The sequence below is a fragment of the Macrosteles quadrilineatus genome, unplaced genomic scaffold (assembly GCF_028750875.1).
Source record: "Macrosteles quadrilineatus isolate MER2022 unplaced genomic scaffold, UCM_ALF_1.0 Scaffold_4__1_contigs__length_99947679, whole genome shotgun sequence".
NCBI classification, from domain to species: domain Eukaryota; kingdom Metazoa; phylum Arthropoda; class Insecta; order Hemiptera; family Cicadellidae; genus Macrosteles; species Macrosteles quadrilineatus.
Window position 1 is genome coordinate 85,624,416 of NW_026542597.1, and position 17,796 is coordinate 85,642,211.

The 17,796-nt window shown below is 35.5% G+C and overlaps 1 protein-coding gene across 1 annotated transcript; it reads left to right on the forward strand.

Annotated features, from left to right (window-relative positions):
* Positions 1–220: 220 nt before the first annotated feature.
* On the forward strand, positions 221–12,650 carry LOC128992346 (protein obstructor-E-like). The gene is made up of 5 exons (XM_054415884.1): positions 221–351; positions 7,652–7,855; positions 8,823–9,035; positions 10,750–10,963; positions 12,294–12,650. Exons 1-5 carry the CDS (start codon positions 306–308, stop codon positions 12,349–12,351), a joined length of 735 nt encoding a protein of 244 aa, XP_054271859.1. The 5' UTR covers positions 221–305; the 3' UTR covers positions 12,352–12,650.
* The last annotated feature ends 5,146 nt before the right edge of the window (positions 12,651–17,796 follow it).

Genomic DNA, 17,796 nt, shown 5'->3' on the forward strand with positions numbered 1-17,796 from the left:
CCTAAATTGTAGTATCGGAATATGTGAAATATTTACAAAAAAATTAAGAAGAAGAACAAACTTCAGAATTGCTACACTGTCTACAGTAATTGTTGGAGGCGAAAACACAAAATAAAAATACATGTAACCAATAGAAATAAATAAAATAAAAAATAAACAATGCAAACTCCAAATCCACCCTCCGAAAATCGGTAGTCCGATCATCAGTGTTGTAATTGCTACGTCTCCCGTGAAAGTGTCTCCGCCCCTCCTAGCCTCCTCGTAGCCTCATACCGCGTGGTCCTCTACCGCACAACACATCTACCATGGCTGCTACACACGGCGTAGTCCTGGCTCTGGCGCTCGTATCTGGTGAGTAGATTAATTAGAGTAACAGGGGTTACCTCAGGGTTGCACAATTGGCCCTTTGCTATTGATGTAGATATCTGTTATATGGACCAGCTGTAGCCAATTTTTATTCAAAGATAGTTGAATGCACTTCTTATAGACTCTATTTTCTTCTTAAGCTGGTGATTCGTATTTTGGTGAGACCATTCACATTTGGATTCTAAAGTAGACACATATATGAGGACCATCTGTAGTAGAATTTTTTTTATTTACATAAAACATAGTAGAATATATCATCATAGTGCACTTTTTGTCCTAGAACTCTACGCTCTAGCTAGGAATTGTTTTTCACTTTACTTCAGCATAGCCCTAGGGGTTGTGACATCATCACTTAGATTAATTCCACTGGTGATTGACGGGATGTAAACCCAAACATAAAGTTTCCTACTATCAAAATTTAGTTTACCCATTAGCTGTCGGTATGTTGAAAGGTGGGTGTGACCGTTACGTTTTGGTTATTGACACCTCGTTTATATGTACTAGCTATAGACGCTATAGCTAGGTCCTTCTATATGTTTTCTGTATTCAAAATTACAACATTGTGTGACCATAGATTTTTGGTTACTAATTATATATCCCATCTATATAGACCAGGTGTAGTAGATTTTTTAAATCGTTATAGCGGAATGGTCCTTTGATAAAGTCTATTAATGTCGTAACTATTATTTGGATGCTAGAGTAGACTAAGATAGATTATAGGTAGATCGAGTACAAGATGGGCCAGCAGTAAAGAATTTTCATTCAAATAAGTGTTGAATTACACTAGCATGGAAGTGCATTGCTGTCAAAACATTTTTCTATTTTATCTGTTGATAGTGTGATGTGACAAATAACTTTTGGATAATGAAGTATACATCCAATGTAAATGGACCTGCTGTAGCAGTTTTTGAGTGCGATTTTGTCAAAAGTGTTTTTCATTAATAGCCAGAGGGTGTAGGCCCTATATCCTTTCAATGTAAGAAATGTTCATATTTTATAAATATTTTGTCTCTAACATTTGTCTGTGGGTACTACGAGTTCTTAAAGTTTAAAAGATGTATTTTATGGATGTTTATATATTTAGTAAAAAGTAATTTAGTATATCTAACGGTTTAAAGTCCGATATACTTACGGCGTATGGCATTTGTGGATCTTGTTGATGTTTGTTTAACTATTCCTGTATTCGCTATCATTAGACTGCAGTAACGTTACCAAAAATATCAGCTCTTCTAGAGCGTTTCATGAAAATGATTTGTAAACATCGATATCTTATTATGACTTTTTGAAATATAAGCTCTACAAAGACCCTTGCCCTTATTTTTCAAGAAGCATGTCTTCTCACTAGATAAACGTACAGCTCCATACCTAAAAATGTTGTCCAACTTCAAGCCACAGCATTTTCATCCAGACAAAATCCGTGGATATATTATGTAGAAACTTTATCTGGGATTCAATGATAAAATATTGGAAGCAAGGAAGTACTTCCTATTTGTTTGTTCCATTAGTAAAACCAGGTGTAATAATACCTTTTTACACTTTTTTCTGTTCTTTCTTTAACATTTCATTTATTAACCCCAACTTGTGCCCTATTTTGAAACTGCGCGGCGTATTTGTAAGTTTTAAACGCATGTGATTCTCAGTATCTTTTACGTGGCAGGATAATATATGAAAGTCATACATTACAATATTCTACAGCAACTGACTTACTAGTTTCGCAATTTCTATCGGTAACAAAGCATGTTCTCCGGTTCAAGGAACACCCTTGCATTGCACCATGTTGAGAGGGCGTGGTGGGTTTCATATCAGTTTTGTAAGTTAAATACCTCCTGTAAAAGTACTTTCAGACCTTTGTCAAATTGTTCACCCTCAAACTTATTTATCTCTTGTTTGTCTAGTTATGGACAAGAGGTTATATATTAGTCTACGGGTGTGCAAAAATAGTATATTTTATCACTATGCTTTTTCCAACACAAAATCGACCGAGACTTAAGTCAATGGTAAAATCAGCAGGAGATTTTCGTTGAATATCTCTGTGTAAAAATAATAACTAAACGATCAGCTAACGAACAGCTGATTTTCCTTTGCCTCATAGAGAAATTGAACTGATCAAGAATTATTAGAGCAGAAACCGTATGGATCATGAACATTAAAATACCCCCGCCGCAGCAAACCTGCAGACTAAGCGAATTTCCACTTTTCTGATTACATTTTTACTAAAATATTTCCATAAATACGACATATTTATTCCTTATTTATTATTACGGGGAAGGTAAAACGTGTTTTGACCAAACGTCAATAGTATAGTTATGAAATAAAAAAATGCAAAATTTTATCAACATATATCTATAAACAAGTAAACTACAACAGTTTTCATTTGGGAAATTTAAAGTTACACTTTTTTGAATTTGCTCAGTAACCATTAGGCACACAACAATGATTCAGTATATAGTACTAAATTGTTTCTTTTTTAAGCTCTAAAATGGTTGGGAAAGATATTCCAAAATTTTATGTTTTTAGGGTCAAAATGGGAAAACCCAATTTTTACCCAATTGAAAACCCCCCATAAACCTCCGGTCCCATGCTGGTCATGCTGGTTCGCAAACTCTTTCGTATAAATGTAGGTTTACACGTCTAGTGGGGCCTTGCACCAACTCATTAAAACGATTCAGGCGAGGAAAAATTCCCTGTATAACTCCCAACCTTAAAACCCATTCTGCAGTTAAAAGTACAACCAAAAAACGCAATTCTTTACCCAGGTACTGTGACAGTAGGCCTACAGCTGGTAGGCCCAACATGTGGGATTCTACATAACTCCCTCTTACGTCACATACCTGAACTTATCTACATAACCATCTGTGATGAAGCAATCATCTTATTACGTCATTGTCTTCAGATATCAACAAAACCACTTAATGGAGCAACCATCTTCCGATTCGTCCAGTAATCTCCATACAAAAGAAATCTGAATTCACTTTCACTGCAAACAGGTGGAGGGATTCCTCTTTGTCTGACCGGAATCATAATGGAGTTTTGTTTTTTTTTGTCAAAGTTGAAACATGTTATACTTTTTAATACTTAAATACTTTTTCAATGAAATGGCGACCATACAAAGTAGGTATTTTAAGCCAAGTATGAATGGAGATGAGTGTAGGATGAGTGGCGCGATATTGTAGTCTTGTTAGGGACTACCGACTCATTCCTTAGACACTGCTGTTAATTAGTAGCCCATTCAGCTAATGGCAACTAGGGGACCTACAGTTTATAGTGGAAATTGAACCACATTTTTACCTTGGTATATACGAGTTGGTCTAATTTTCAGGACAGTACTGCGGAAAGTCGTAGTACTCACTCGTGCGGACGTTAATCCACACCAGAGAGTATCACATTCACAGTGCATGCCTATAAATATCCACCATTCGTAATCTCCTAGAAGCTGGATTACGGGACGACACCCCTTTTCCCAGCTGTTCATAGTGTAATAATCATTGGTTTTTCCATTGGGTTTTCATGAGATAACATTTTTCAGTTTTGGGACGTGAAAGAGTAAATTGCTCTTTAAAACGGAGAAAATAGTTAGAAAGCGTGTTTTATTACTTTTCTTGTAGTATTAGTTGGTCGGCATTCTGCATAGTGCAACTGAGGTAGGATTGGTACCTTTGACTTAGCTTAGTGAAAGGAAATTATATTTTTACATATACATTTATGCAATTTGCTTATAAAGATTTGACATTATTTTGATGCTGGTACGCTGTACTTTTACTATTTTTATTTCAATAGAATATTTATTGCAATTTTTCATGATGGGTAATTATGGAAAGTCATAAGATCTATACCCTGTAATACTCCGAAACTTGACAACGACTTTGAGGAAATGCTAACCAAAATAGAACGCAACAATTCTGAAGCAAAGAAACTTTTTTGAGTCTTTTTGCAAACACACAAGTAACATCTTTCTACAATTGTAATTATAATAACCCATGATATCCATTAAAAATATGTATCTACTGGGATGATAACATGTTCTAAATTACAGTTCATGACAACTAAGCTTTCGAAACAAGCATAATCCTAATAATATTCTCAGTTTCCATGGTGAAAGGCTCGTTTACAGGTCATCTGAGGATGTGAGCGGAAACAATAAGTCTTATTTTGTTTGGGGAAATACAAAATAACAATGTGAGAATCTCTTTCACTCTCTCACACTCTTGGCGAGGGAACTTCTCACAGAATTCACTAAATTATAATCATTTATTCAATCAAATCGTCCTTGCTGATTCTATGGTAGCCTTGTTGTGTCTACCTTGTACAGCTTTTGGATTTCTTGTAGGGTGTTTGAAATTAATGCGCTTAAATTTACTATTCCCACCTCAACCAAAATTTACGATTTTCACTTTATTAGAATTTGTTTCTTTTGTCGAAAATTCAAGCAGTAATATCTAGATTGTTACCTTACTAAGCTATACAATAAAGACTTGTCCTAGAAAAGAGCTTCTACGACGATACTTTGGTGTGTAAGTGTTACAACTTAACAAGAGGTCAACATCAATGATATAAATTATCAATTATTTAAGATGGAGACTATGTAGCAATTATGTGCGTATTTTAACCCAAATATGAGTGAAGGATGAGTGTAGGATAAGTGGCGCGATCTTGTAGTCTTGTTAGTCACTAAGGCCGACATATTGCTTAATTAATAGTCCATACAGCTAATGGCAACTAAGGGACCTACAGTTTATAGTGGAATCCAAACCACATTTTTGGCTTGATATTAATCAATCGGTCTAATTATCAGGATAGTCGTACTACCATTGTATTAATCACTAGTGCGGACTGTAATCCATACCAGGGAGTATCGCATCCACAGTGCATGCCCAAAAATATCCACATTTCGTGACCTCCTAGTAGCTGGATTACAGGACGACGCCACCGTCCCAGTGTAGTAAAAGGACTAGGGTATGGACCGTTCCCTTGCGAAAAAAGTGAGTAACCCAATTAGGGAAAAACAATCAACTCAAAGATACGAGTAATAAACAAAATTCATTCAAATTAATCCTCTTCGAAACTAAGCATTCTAAATTCTTATCCCCCGATTATAAAACAATCATAAATGACTGATCATTACAAACAATTTAAATAATACTAAACTAAATAATCGGGTACCATACCAAGGAATGTGGTAGGTGGAATGTAGTGTTGATAATAGTGTTAAAGAAGCCCGTTATTTGACCTTGAGTGTCAGACAGACAGTTATAGCGTTATATTGAAGGACATTTCCCGCTGGTACAACACTTAGCTCACCTACCGTTAGGCCTTTGACCTTTTATCCTATAATATATCATTAGTTAAAGGATCTTTTATACCCCCCCTTCCCGATACCCTATACCCTTTATTATACCCGTGGTTGAATAATGGGGCATACTACCTTTGACAAGATATTCAACATTTAAGATATTGCAATTCCCTATTAGGTAGTGCACAGGTATAAAATAAAAATTGGCATGGTTCACTTTAGTTTCAAAAAGAAGGTATGCTGTGAACATTTTCATGTTGTCAAATAGTTTCTCAACCCTGCAAAAAAATGCCAGCTAGTTGTAAGCTATAGCACTTAACGTCCACATAATCCTATTCATTATTTTTAAGACAAAATAACTTGTTTATTCAGCATTGAACTTGTTGAAGCTGATGTAAGCCATTAGTTGAATTTGGATGAACCTTATGTTATCCTTCTTGTAAATACCAAATTTATCTCAAGAACAGATAATTCATTGAACGGAATCAATTCAATTAAAACTCACATGTGCATGGATTACATTACTTACACAAACAATTTAGTATGCACTCCTCACTAAAATCAATTCAATTCCAAATCCAATCTCCAACTTGGCTCTTAAAGTGTTTTTACGAAGCTATGTTCGTTTTACTACCACTTAAGAATGCAGTCAACCCACAAGACTACCAATCGGTTGGCGGAGTTTCAAAAATGTTAACGCATCAGTAGTCTTGTCTCAATACGGTGGGAAGGTTGGTAAAATGTAAATTTGGAGACTTGAATATTAATTAGAGAAGGTGAACATCCAAAGTTTGAAGTTTCTTAAATAGGTCTATAAGATTTCGACATACCCATGTTAGTATTTTCTACTGAGACCAAATTATTATTATAAGATTTTTTGTGATACAGTAGGTCAATGATCCACTCACGAAGCGTACTACCTTTGAGACCATATAATAATCTATTTAATAATAGGAGGAGATTGCTTTTCTTTGTTTTAGGATACTTTAATAATTACTGTAATCGGTGTAACATAATTGCTATAGTATGTAGTATGTTAACCTTTGAGTTTACCTTTGTCAAATAATTATTGAACTTCATGTACTCTATCGGTGGCTCTAGTCAACAACGTGTTTGCATTTAAAAACTGAATAAGATTCAAGGTGGCAATGAGATATCTACTTCCCTTCATGGTCAAAATCACAACTTCAACATGATAACAATGTATTTGTAACTATAGTCATATTTCATACCATTAAGTCTTTTATAACATCCAAAAACTTAAATTTTGCTGAGTAATAGCATAGACATAGACTAACAAACACAAGTAGACTTTTTAACCCTTTGTAAAATCTGAAACTTGTTTTTCATGCCTAGATAATGTTGGTGGTACTAAGTGATAGTGTCGACAAAATTTTCTTTTCATTTTAGGGTTAATTGTTTGATTTATGCTTTACTTGTATGTTACATAAACAGGAGACAAACTATTGTTTGTGATTAGTTCGTTTTATCATAGACAAAAAATATTAAATATAGACTGCCAGCCGTGCTACGGTTTCCATGGTTACCATAGGTTCTGGCGGACACCGCTGGGAGCACCGTGTAGTTACGTAGCGCGTACACCAACTACATGGCGCTCCCAGCGGTGTGCACCAGAACATATGGTAACCGCAGCACAGCTGACGGTCTATATTTAATTCTTTTTGTCTAAGGTTGTATTCAGTTAACGAGTTTTTAAATGTCCGAAATAACATGAAACGTATCGTAAACAAAAACACGCCTCTAGAGGCACCGAATGGAACTCACAATAACAATTTCTTCAGCTGATTCATAAGGATGACAAATCGAGCAGGGAAGTATATTTTAACCATTGCAATAGACACCAGCACTCTTTTCCAGTGGTTAAGTTAGACTACATACATTTTTTATTAAAAATCTCCCAGAACTTTAGATCAACATTTCTACTTCTTTCATTAAGTTCTTTACCAACAATACACTATCAACATCTGTTTCCAGCTGTGGTCAGCCAGGAGTTCAAATGCCCAGACAAAGATGGTTACTACCCAGACCCGGTCCAGTGCGATCTCTACTACCACTGCTACAGAGGAGAAATAGAAGAGAAGCTGTGTCCTGACGGTCTGCTGTTCGATGACACCAACCCTAGCCATGAACAATGTGATACGTCCGTTAATGTGGAGTGTGGCGACAGAACTGAACTTCGTAAGTAGACTGGTAGTTTTAGTGGTGGATGTTATAGTCTGTATGGTGAAACCTGTCTTATAAACCTTCGACCTTGGACCATCCCAAGCCATAAACCATTAACCACTCCCCAGGAAGACGGAGAGTCAGTAGACAGGTTCTATCATACAGAAAGTAGATCTCTGGTCTGGATTTATGATTTCATCTAGGGACGAAATCAGGATTTTGAGGAAGAAAGTCTTGAACTGACAAGCTTCAACTTGCTGGTTGAGATAACCTCTACTGCGGTCACCTAGGGCTATAAATACAGTTTTTAAAGACCATTCAGTCACTGTAACATGACTACTTGCAGTTAACTGTGTGTAAATAATTCTAGACTAGAAGGTCTATGGTGACGAAAAGTTAAGTGTTTTATCATAATCTAATGAATGGTTAATCTTTTTCGGTAAGGTACCAGAAGGATAAAGATGATGGTGGAAAATGGAGTGAGTATTGTCAGACACCCCAAGAAGGTACTTAGCAGATCGGGTGAGAATGCTATACTGTTCTCAAAACGAACAATATAGGCTACCTTCCTTCACAACCACTCAACTGGCACTAATTGGTTCAGTTAGATGGCAATTTAGAGGTCGTTATTTTATGTCAAAACTTTACTCTTCCTACTGAGTACAAGTGCCTACTTAGGCATGTCTGACCATAGCGTGAAATTTATCAAAGTATCTCGAAGTATTAAAGCGTAATTTCAAGTAACTGTACAAGAAATGGGCTTTAAGAAAAAACTAAGAGTTTAACATTTTTTTAAACATGGAAATCGACTGTAAGACGAACAATCTAAACACGTTTTCCAAAATTATATCAAACACGGATGTTTTAATCCCTCTTTTTAACATATGCTACTTTTGACTACTTCCTTATTTGCATTCCTTCTTTCTATTATCATACTCCTTTTGACAAAGGTTTCAAACTGATTTATCTTTTTCACTTCCAGAGGAGCCGAAGCCCTCCCCAGGGTGTCCAAGGGCCAACGGCTTCTTCCGCCACCCCGACCCAGAGGTCTGTGACAAGTTTGTAAACTGCCAAGATGGAGTCATGACTGTCAACCCATGCCCTCCAGGACTTGTGTATGACGACACCGTCAGTACGTGCGCCTGGCCTTCAGAGTCCATCAGGAAGGACTGCAACCCAGCCCAGTCTAAGAGAGGTGGGTAAAGGGACTGTGGGGGCGAAGAGGCCTTGGTGGGGTAGATGTGCCCCTTTTGGGAGGGGTAGAGTAACTGTAGAAATTTGTAAAGGAACTTTGCGGCGTAGAGGAAACTTCGCGGGAGCGTTACAGGAACGTACGTTATAAGAGACACTTTAAGGGGTAGAGAAACTTTAGGGGATGAGTAAAGTAACTTTGAGGGGCTCGAGAAAACTTGGGAGGAATACAGGAACTTCAGTCGGTAGAGGCACATTAAGGAGTAAAGTTACTGTAGGAGTGGGTAAAGGAACTTTGCGAGGTTAGAGGATCCTTGGGATTTATAGGAACTTTAGTGGGCAGAAGCATATTTAGAGGATAGAGTAACATTAGGGATGGGGATATGAATTTTAGGTAGGTAGAGAAACATGTTGGGTTAAGGAACCATAGGTGGTAGAATAGCTTTTAAGGGAAGATGCTATTTTGGGTGTGTATACGATGACCCAGTCAGTACATGCGTTGGGACTTAAGATCCTATCACAAATTGCTGCAACCCAATTCTTAAATCTAAGAGAGGGATGTAGATGAACCCTAGGGGAGAAAAGAACCCCTTAAGTGTAGGGGGATCGTAGGAACGGGTAAAGGAAGGACAATGGGTATAGGCTCATTAGCGGTAGAAAGACGTTATGAGTAGGCATAGGAGCCCTAGGGGTGGGTAGAGATATTTTAGGGAAGTACAGGTACCTGAATTATAGAGGAACTTCAGGGTTCTCCATTTGACATTCTCTCTTTGTTATTAACAAATTTACAATGTTCTTACGAACCACTCTCGTTAATCAATTACATTATTGCATTGAGATAAGGTTGCGTTTGTCAACTGCCATATATTATCTACAATATGAAGGGATAGTGTGAAATAAAGTGAGATTACTTGTATAGCTTCCTTACTATTTAAGACATTTGTTTGAAATAAAATTAAATGAATTAAATGAAGTGAGATTAAATGGTTTATTTGCTGTTGATCATTTATATGAGATAGGCATTCTTATAGAACTGAATTAAATTAAAACAGATTGTCATAAATCTATAAGTTACAGCTAAAACCTAATTTCTACCCTCTACACATGTATTTAAATAATCATAAATATTATAAAATGTATCGTCTGAAAGCCAAGCAGTTACATTATTTTTGAAGATTTTTAGTGTGGTGGTCCTTGCTCATTCATGTAGTTCGTTGACAAATTTTATGCAATTTGCCTTGTGTGATGTGCCGAATTTTGCCAATCTGTGCTGTGGAATATTGAGTTTTGTCCTGTTTCGGGTTTCGTTTAGGTGTATATCTTGCCTGGTGGGGAAAAGATGAAGATTAGTTTTAGTGTAAATTAGAATATGTAGTATGTATAAGTTAGTTACTGTTAAATTTTTCATTTGTCTAAATAAATGTCAGAATTTTTTGCAAAAATTGATGTGTCATCAGCATATATTACTGACCTAGATCTGAGATTCTTTGGAAGATCATTTATGGCAATTATAAAAAAGAAAGGTCCAACAACAGATCCTTGGGGCACACCCATTTTGATGTCCACAACATTTGAGTTAGTACCCTGAACACAGACATATTTTTGCCAGGACCATAATAAAAACTCAATAATCTGGAAAGCTAGCTCCAGTTTCGAACATTCTTGTCTTTTAGCCTCCCCTACAAATAATCTTCTAATCAATCCTCTCTCCTGAGCAGATAGTCTGGACGATGGCTTCAAGTGTCCCGAGGGAGAAGTGTCAGGGCCCAACGGCCGCATCCTACCTCATCCTACCTTTCCTCACCCAGAGGACTGCCAGAAGTTCTACATCTGCCGTAACGGAGTCCAAGCCCAGCACGGCAGCTGTCCTGGAGGTCTGGTCTACAACGAAGACTCCTTCAAGTGTGACGACCCTGAGAATGTACCTGGATGGTGAGTCTGGTGGTTCGGAATCTACCTTTAGTCTTATATACTTTAGATGTATCTATAATCATTTGAGCCTTTGAAACTTGTATTTTTGCTGATAAATGCAGGGTGAGTGTGAATGGATTGAGATGACCAGAGTAGATTTGTTACTGACTGACATAGTGTTTCTTGAGCCAGGATAAAATTGATCAAGAATAGCTGGGTTCAGTTTTGAATAATTATAATCTGTTTGATGAAACATGTCTTCTGACCCTCCTACGTGGAATTGGCCTGACCCTTAAACCATTGACCAGTCCCCAATTAGATAAAGACAAATAGTTTAACACACAGTTTGAAGAAAATAGGTTCTTTAAATTTACGGTATGCTGTAGTATTACACATCTACCATAGCCATAATGTTCTACCATTGCACCTAAACAATAGAAACAAATTAACTACCAAACTTTCGTACAACATCCCAGATTATTAATGAAATTAAAAACATAGGCCCAAACTTAACTATAAACAATCCTACCTTGTCAGTTCTCATTGCGTATCACAATGCTTGTTGCTGCTTAGTTTAAATTACCTGTTTTCAAAAATGCAAAAAATAATAGTGTTGTACCATTTTGGTAAACCCTATAATCTTTTAATGCTATTGCATATCATAGAACTAACTTAGTTAAAACAGCTGACTATTTTTTTCTAATTCCTTTTAAATATGAATACTCATAAGGTTAACATGGAGAACTACAGAGCCACTGGGGCAGACCCCGAAAGGATTTTTAAGATAAGAATAGGCCTATATGTTACAATATTAAGAAATGTGAGCTATCATCGTGCCAAATTACAGCAAAATCCGTCCAATAGTTAATGCGTTGAACTTCAAACAAAGAAACAAAGAAACAAACACAAAAACTTTCACATCTATAATATTATTATGATAAACGTTACGGGACCTTAATTTTTCAGCGCCTAGAGAGCATAAGAGTACGTTTAATTTATGGATTAACCCTCTATATTATTAAAGGTACACAACAACAAAACAGAAGGCTAAAACACATTTTATTTTATTTTTTAAAACAAAGTTTAAACCAGTCAGTTTAATTGGATCCATCTAAATCAAACTATTTCTGATCAATGCATTTAATTTATTTAGTAATCAGCTTCGTTCAATATAAATCTTTGATTACAGGTTTATGTGAAATAACATAAATCAGTCAAAATGTCAAAACTTTGTGAAAAATATTTTACAATTTTACCAATGAAAACTGTAGCTTACACACGACATACGTATGATATTTTTAATAGTAAACAGTTTATGTTGCAACTACTAATTGTGTGTTTTAATTTTCAGTGAAAACTGGTTTGCTGAAGACGAAAAGAACAACAAGAAATCCAACAGAAGAAGATAGTGAGAAGATGCAAGAAAAGTTGTTTAAAGGTTTCCAGTATTTTGAGAGACAAATTTTAAATCAGAGAAGTGGTGGTTTATGAAATCAAAACAAATCATTAAAAATATAAACATGAAGCACATTATGCCATAAGTTTCAAAACACAACTTGGTACTTAAAATATTCTTTGTTAGTGAATTCAGATTGTTGTAAATTTTGTATAAATCAGTGATTTACATGTGTAGGTAAGATGTTGATATGAGGTTCTGCAATAAGACTTAGTTAATATTTATTTTAATACTTTTGTAAATAAAATTTAAAAACTGTGTGTTCGATTTATTTAACCTTCCTAACAACAATTAGGAATTATCCACAAGATATATAGGTTTTATAGAGCTAAACTAAAAAAATCAACTTTGACACAATATTACTTTTTCGCACTATAAGAACCAGTGTGTTAATTTAACACTGTTAATTATTACTATCATAACTATCAACTACCGTGCCGAAGAAATTATCACAAATTATGTCTGTATATTGAAATTGAAGTAGTTGTGTGGCCCCAAGATAGAGGACTAAAAGTGAATCCCTTTTAAGACAAACTAAAGACAAATCATTGAAATGTTTACATTAGCTTTATTTAGGTTCCCCGAATTCTATACACTTTTAAATTCACATTGTTATTTACATTTTTAAAAGGAAATAAAGAATTTCACCAACTGTTTCAACAAAACAAGTTCATTTAATAACATTAAAAAGTTACAAGTTTTACACCAGGGTGCAGCACCATTATTTCTATTGCATTGATGACTTCAGCTAATTTAAACTAAGCAGCAACAAAAAGCTGTGATACACAATGAAAACTGTCAACTGTCAACTTAGGATTGTTTACAGTTATATTTTTGTTGTTAATTTAATAAATAATTAGTAATATGTTAAACTATAGCATACCTAAATTTAAAGAACCAAATTTTCTCAAACCGTGACCTCCTCTCTGCAAACGCAGACCACGAATATAACTGCAATAAGCATTTTATACTTATATGCCAACCCTGTACGAAAGGCGGGTACTCTGCTAGTAGTTTATAATTATGAGCAAAATCTATAATATGTTACAATTGAAATTTTGTCTTTCTCTCCTCCATCATAAAAAAATATTGAATCAACTAAACAACAATTTCAGATGAATATACAGTACCGAAACGTGTAGTAGGCACATAATTGTGGCTTTGCCTCATGCTTTATTTTCTTGATGTGAAGTAAATATAATTGTCATACAAGTAAATTAATATTTATTTATTGGCCTGTGTCTCCGCTTGAGCAATAACAACTATTGCGGTGAAAAAGAACAACATGTTTGATAACAATTGCCTACCCTCTGATACTTAACTAAGGCGGAAGTGCACACTTGTTTACCCTATTAGAGAGACATTTAGACATCAAAAGTCTCTTGTGTTACTAGACTTCTGTCATATGCTCATGGTTCACAATTAAATACGAATTTTCATTGTAGACTCAAAATATAAATACACAATACAATTTGTACGTACGTGAAAAAAGATACTGGCTATACTGCCAATTCCGTTCACAAAATTTTGGAGGTTGTAGGGGGAAGAAATTCAACCCCCTCCACTTTACTCCACCTTTAAATCAACAGCTGTTCATACGCTCAAACCGTCAATCAGCTGTAATATAAATTTATAAAAAGTGGTGGGGTAACCCAGAAATATTTCCCCTAAAACCACCAAAATTTTGGAAGCGGGCTACGACAATAAGTTTTTTTCAAAAAAAATTTTCAAAAATATAAATGTCATTTTTGGACATTTTATACGATTAAAATGCTATCATTATTATGCCTTTCTGGTCATCTATGGACATTTATATTCATTAGTTTAGGTTAGATTATGTTAAGTAAGGTTAGTTAAGGTGTTATGAGAGTAGGTTGGGTGGGGATTATGCACATCAAGACCTGTCATCCATGGCATATGTGGTATGATTGTTGTCAAAGGTTACAGGTTAGGTTAGGTCATGTTAGTTTAGGTAAGTTATGTTATATAAGGTTAGCCAAGTTTTTTTTTAGATTAGGTAGGTAGGGGTGATCTTAGTTAGACCAGACACATTAACCACAGATTATTTACATGATTGGTGGAAGATGCCACAGTGGTGGTTTAGGTTCGTTTCATTGCGAAATGTATGTAGAACAAAATAATTTTTATTACATTGCCTATTGAAAAGTGTCATCATTCACATTCGTACTGTGAAATTTTAAATACTTTCCCCTTCTTGAATTGACCCAAATGCGGGGTATGAACCCCTCAAAATTCGGACCCCAAATAATACGTGTCTAGTGAACGTTTTGTAGTGGTGGTGGTGTGTAAGTGTGTGTGTGTGTCTGTACGTAGACCAGTTCTCCTTGCCCGTGCTCCAGTTTTGATCAGTGAAAGTTCCTTTGCAGCCTCTGGCAACGCCACGCCAACATAGAAAGTGAACGGGAGTGAACTGTTTTGAACTGTTCCACGGATCAAAATCTTGAAGGACGGATCGAAAATGTATATTATTTAAATGGATCGTGGTTATTTGGATAATCTAAAAATTATCCATGTGTATCTGATCTAATTACTATACATGTGTAAATTATGGTTAGGCTATGAACACCAAAGGCTGAAGAGAAGATGCCAAAAGACCATGGACATCCCCCTAAAACTCATCACCCCTTGAAAACCCACAATTACGTTATGATTGAATCGTCAAATGGTAAGATGAAGGGTTAAGTTAATGTTTATTTCAAAGCTGCTAGTAAAAGCTCCCTCAATTTACAAACCTACCGAGAGTACCTCATACATAAATAACCTCAAACTACTCTTCAATCAAACAACTAATGTTTTACAAATATACAAAGTTGACTATTCTTTAATAACAAGTATGCCGGAAGGACAAAAATCTGCCACCATAAACTAGCTTATTTAATTTATTAACGCCTTAAGTCACTTCAATCGCCTGTACCTCAATCCCAATTTTATTTTCGTATATATGTTCTCCAGTACAGTATTTAGTGCGGCGTAGACAGGTGGGTTGGTAAGCCTGTGGCGCGACATTTCAAGGAGGGCCGGTGGCAAATGTCAACAGATTCATCGATTATACCGCCTCCACTTCTACTTTTTACCTCCTATATTACCATATCTGACTCGTTAACTTAGTTCCTCGTCTCACTGAACTCTACTGTCGAGTAATACTACTCCAACTTGGTTTGGACGCAACATGCAAAGCACAATTCAAAATTGATTGAATTTTCTTTCTCGATTAGGTGCCGCAAAGTGCCGTATTGGTTGGTTAACATCCTGTTGAATTGTTATATTCTTTCGTGGAGGTTTATGTAAAATCTAGACATTCACTGATATTTTAGCCAGGTTATAATAGATCCAGTGGCTCATAGCTGTAGGTCCTCCTGAAAACTAAAAGTATCTGTACAGTATATATAATACGCTAAGCCGATTCTTGTAAACAGAACTCCTCCCTTATTTTTGGACTGATTTTGATGATTAAAGTGTCAAAAGAATGGCCCTGATCTGTAGTTTTGCAAAGTGTTTTTATTTTTTTGAAATCTTAATTAGTTCAGGATGGATCTTCCATCAAAGTTAGGTTTTCTCCCATAAGATTAACATAGGGGTATCTAAATATTTAATTGGAAACTTTGTCTCCACTAATTTGAGAAAACGGTGTCCAAAGAAAGGTTTTGGTCTGTAGATGAGTTATCAAAAGAAAAACGATTAAATTACCTTAGGCCTTTTGGCCATGTGGATAATACTTTTTTCACCACACTATGATGTTTTTGGCTGTATTACATACGTTAATTGGTGGCTGAAAGCTACGTTTTGCTGGCCATGCCAGCTGTCATCGTAATTTGGGGACCGAGCAGGTTTTTACAGCCCAGGGCCGCAAAATCCGCTTACTTACTTAAAACATGAATGCAAACACAATCAAAATAATCCATAGCATTGCAATAGAATTGTGTTATTGTCACCGTTGCCTAGCAACTATTTATTTTCATTTTTGCTGATTCCTCTATTTATTTCTTCAGATAAACTTAAAGTTGTAGTTGTGTTGACTATCAGCGTGCAATATTATAGTGGTGAATAGTGTTAATAGGGTATAGTGTGGTGAAAAATAGCGTTCGTACCACATACCGAAATGGTTTTGCAGCTCTCGATCGATTTAAGTTCGAGACGAAGACGAGAACTTAAAAACCATCTCGAGCCGGCAAAACCTCATTTTCGGCCCTAGGTACGAAATATACTATTAATGAAACAGCTGTTAATTTTAAAATTGTATTTTAAACAACACACATTTATTTAGGGTAACTGAATTGTCTAAAGAGTATTTGCAATGTTATTTTCATGAACTCTTAGAGAGCCTTCTAATGTTATTAGACTAACTAAAAAAGGTTGTGCATGTTTACTAGCGCTACTCAGCAACAAAAACAATTTAATTTATCTCTAAAAAAATATATTCTTAAAGTGCACTGAGCAGCAGCCTAAAAAATACTATGTAACTTCCTCATATAGTTACAAAATGCTCAAACTCGCATTGTGACATTTATGATTCGGCATATATTTCTCCAACAGTTATCCGCAGTAGAAGTTCAGTGTGCTCTTATCGTATCTAATAACATCCAAACACAAAAACCTTGCCTAAAATGGTACCTATCTTGACGAATTATTTGCAGTGGCCTATATTACGGACCGTGGCCCACTGGGTTGGTAACTTTATTGAAAGTAACACGATATTTTGGCTGTAAGAGTAAATACTATTTAAGCAGCTACTGTCATGACAGAAAGGTCACATTCCTTTTAAACTAGATCACATTATCCTTTATAAGATATGTTGATTAACAATGCATGTTAATGTCAATATTTACGTAACAGCCAATTTACAGTAGTATGTTTTTTATCTTTGGAAATGCCACATTGCTATTTCATTTGCATTATTTGTTGCCAATAAAGCCACAAGACCTTATAAACGAGGAGGCCCCTAACCGTAGATTTCGACCGGTTTCACCTAGTAAGTTATATTTGTATAAATATAACTATTGTCAGATAAAAGCTCTTTACTATTGCAAAATTGCATAAGCTAAAAGCCATGTGGAGTTATTGTGAATGCAAATAGCATAGGGAGATATTTATAAGTAAAAATTACAGTTTGCCTACCCAGTTTTCTATAATATTTAATGCGGATATGAAGTAAATTATCATGTATATGTTTTGTGGTATGTTTAACTGTAATGCTAGTTGGTCTGAAAGCATCTTAAAACAGAGAAATGTTTACAGGGTAGGATGTATTTATTATTTTAATAAGTTACACTGGATCTTTTAGAATATATTTTAATATCATGGATGTCCATAAATTAATAATTGTAAGTTGAAATAAATATTACCAAAATCCATTCGTACCATTCGTCTGTCTGTACCA

Coding starts and splice junctions, on each gene's coding strand:
- LOC128992346 (XM_054415884.1), top strand. CDS start 306: ATGGCTGCTACACACGGCGTAGTCCTGGCTCTGGCGCTCGTATCTG. Junction 7,856..8,822: donor TGGCGACAGAACTGAACTTC/GTAAGTAGACTG, acceptor TTTCACTTCCAG/AGGAGCCGAAGCCCTCCCCA. Junction 9,036..10,749: donor CCCAGCCCAGTCTAAGAGAG/GTGGGTAAAGGG, acceptor TCTCCTGAGCAG/ATAGTCTGGACGATGGCTTC.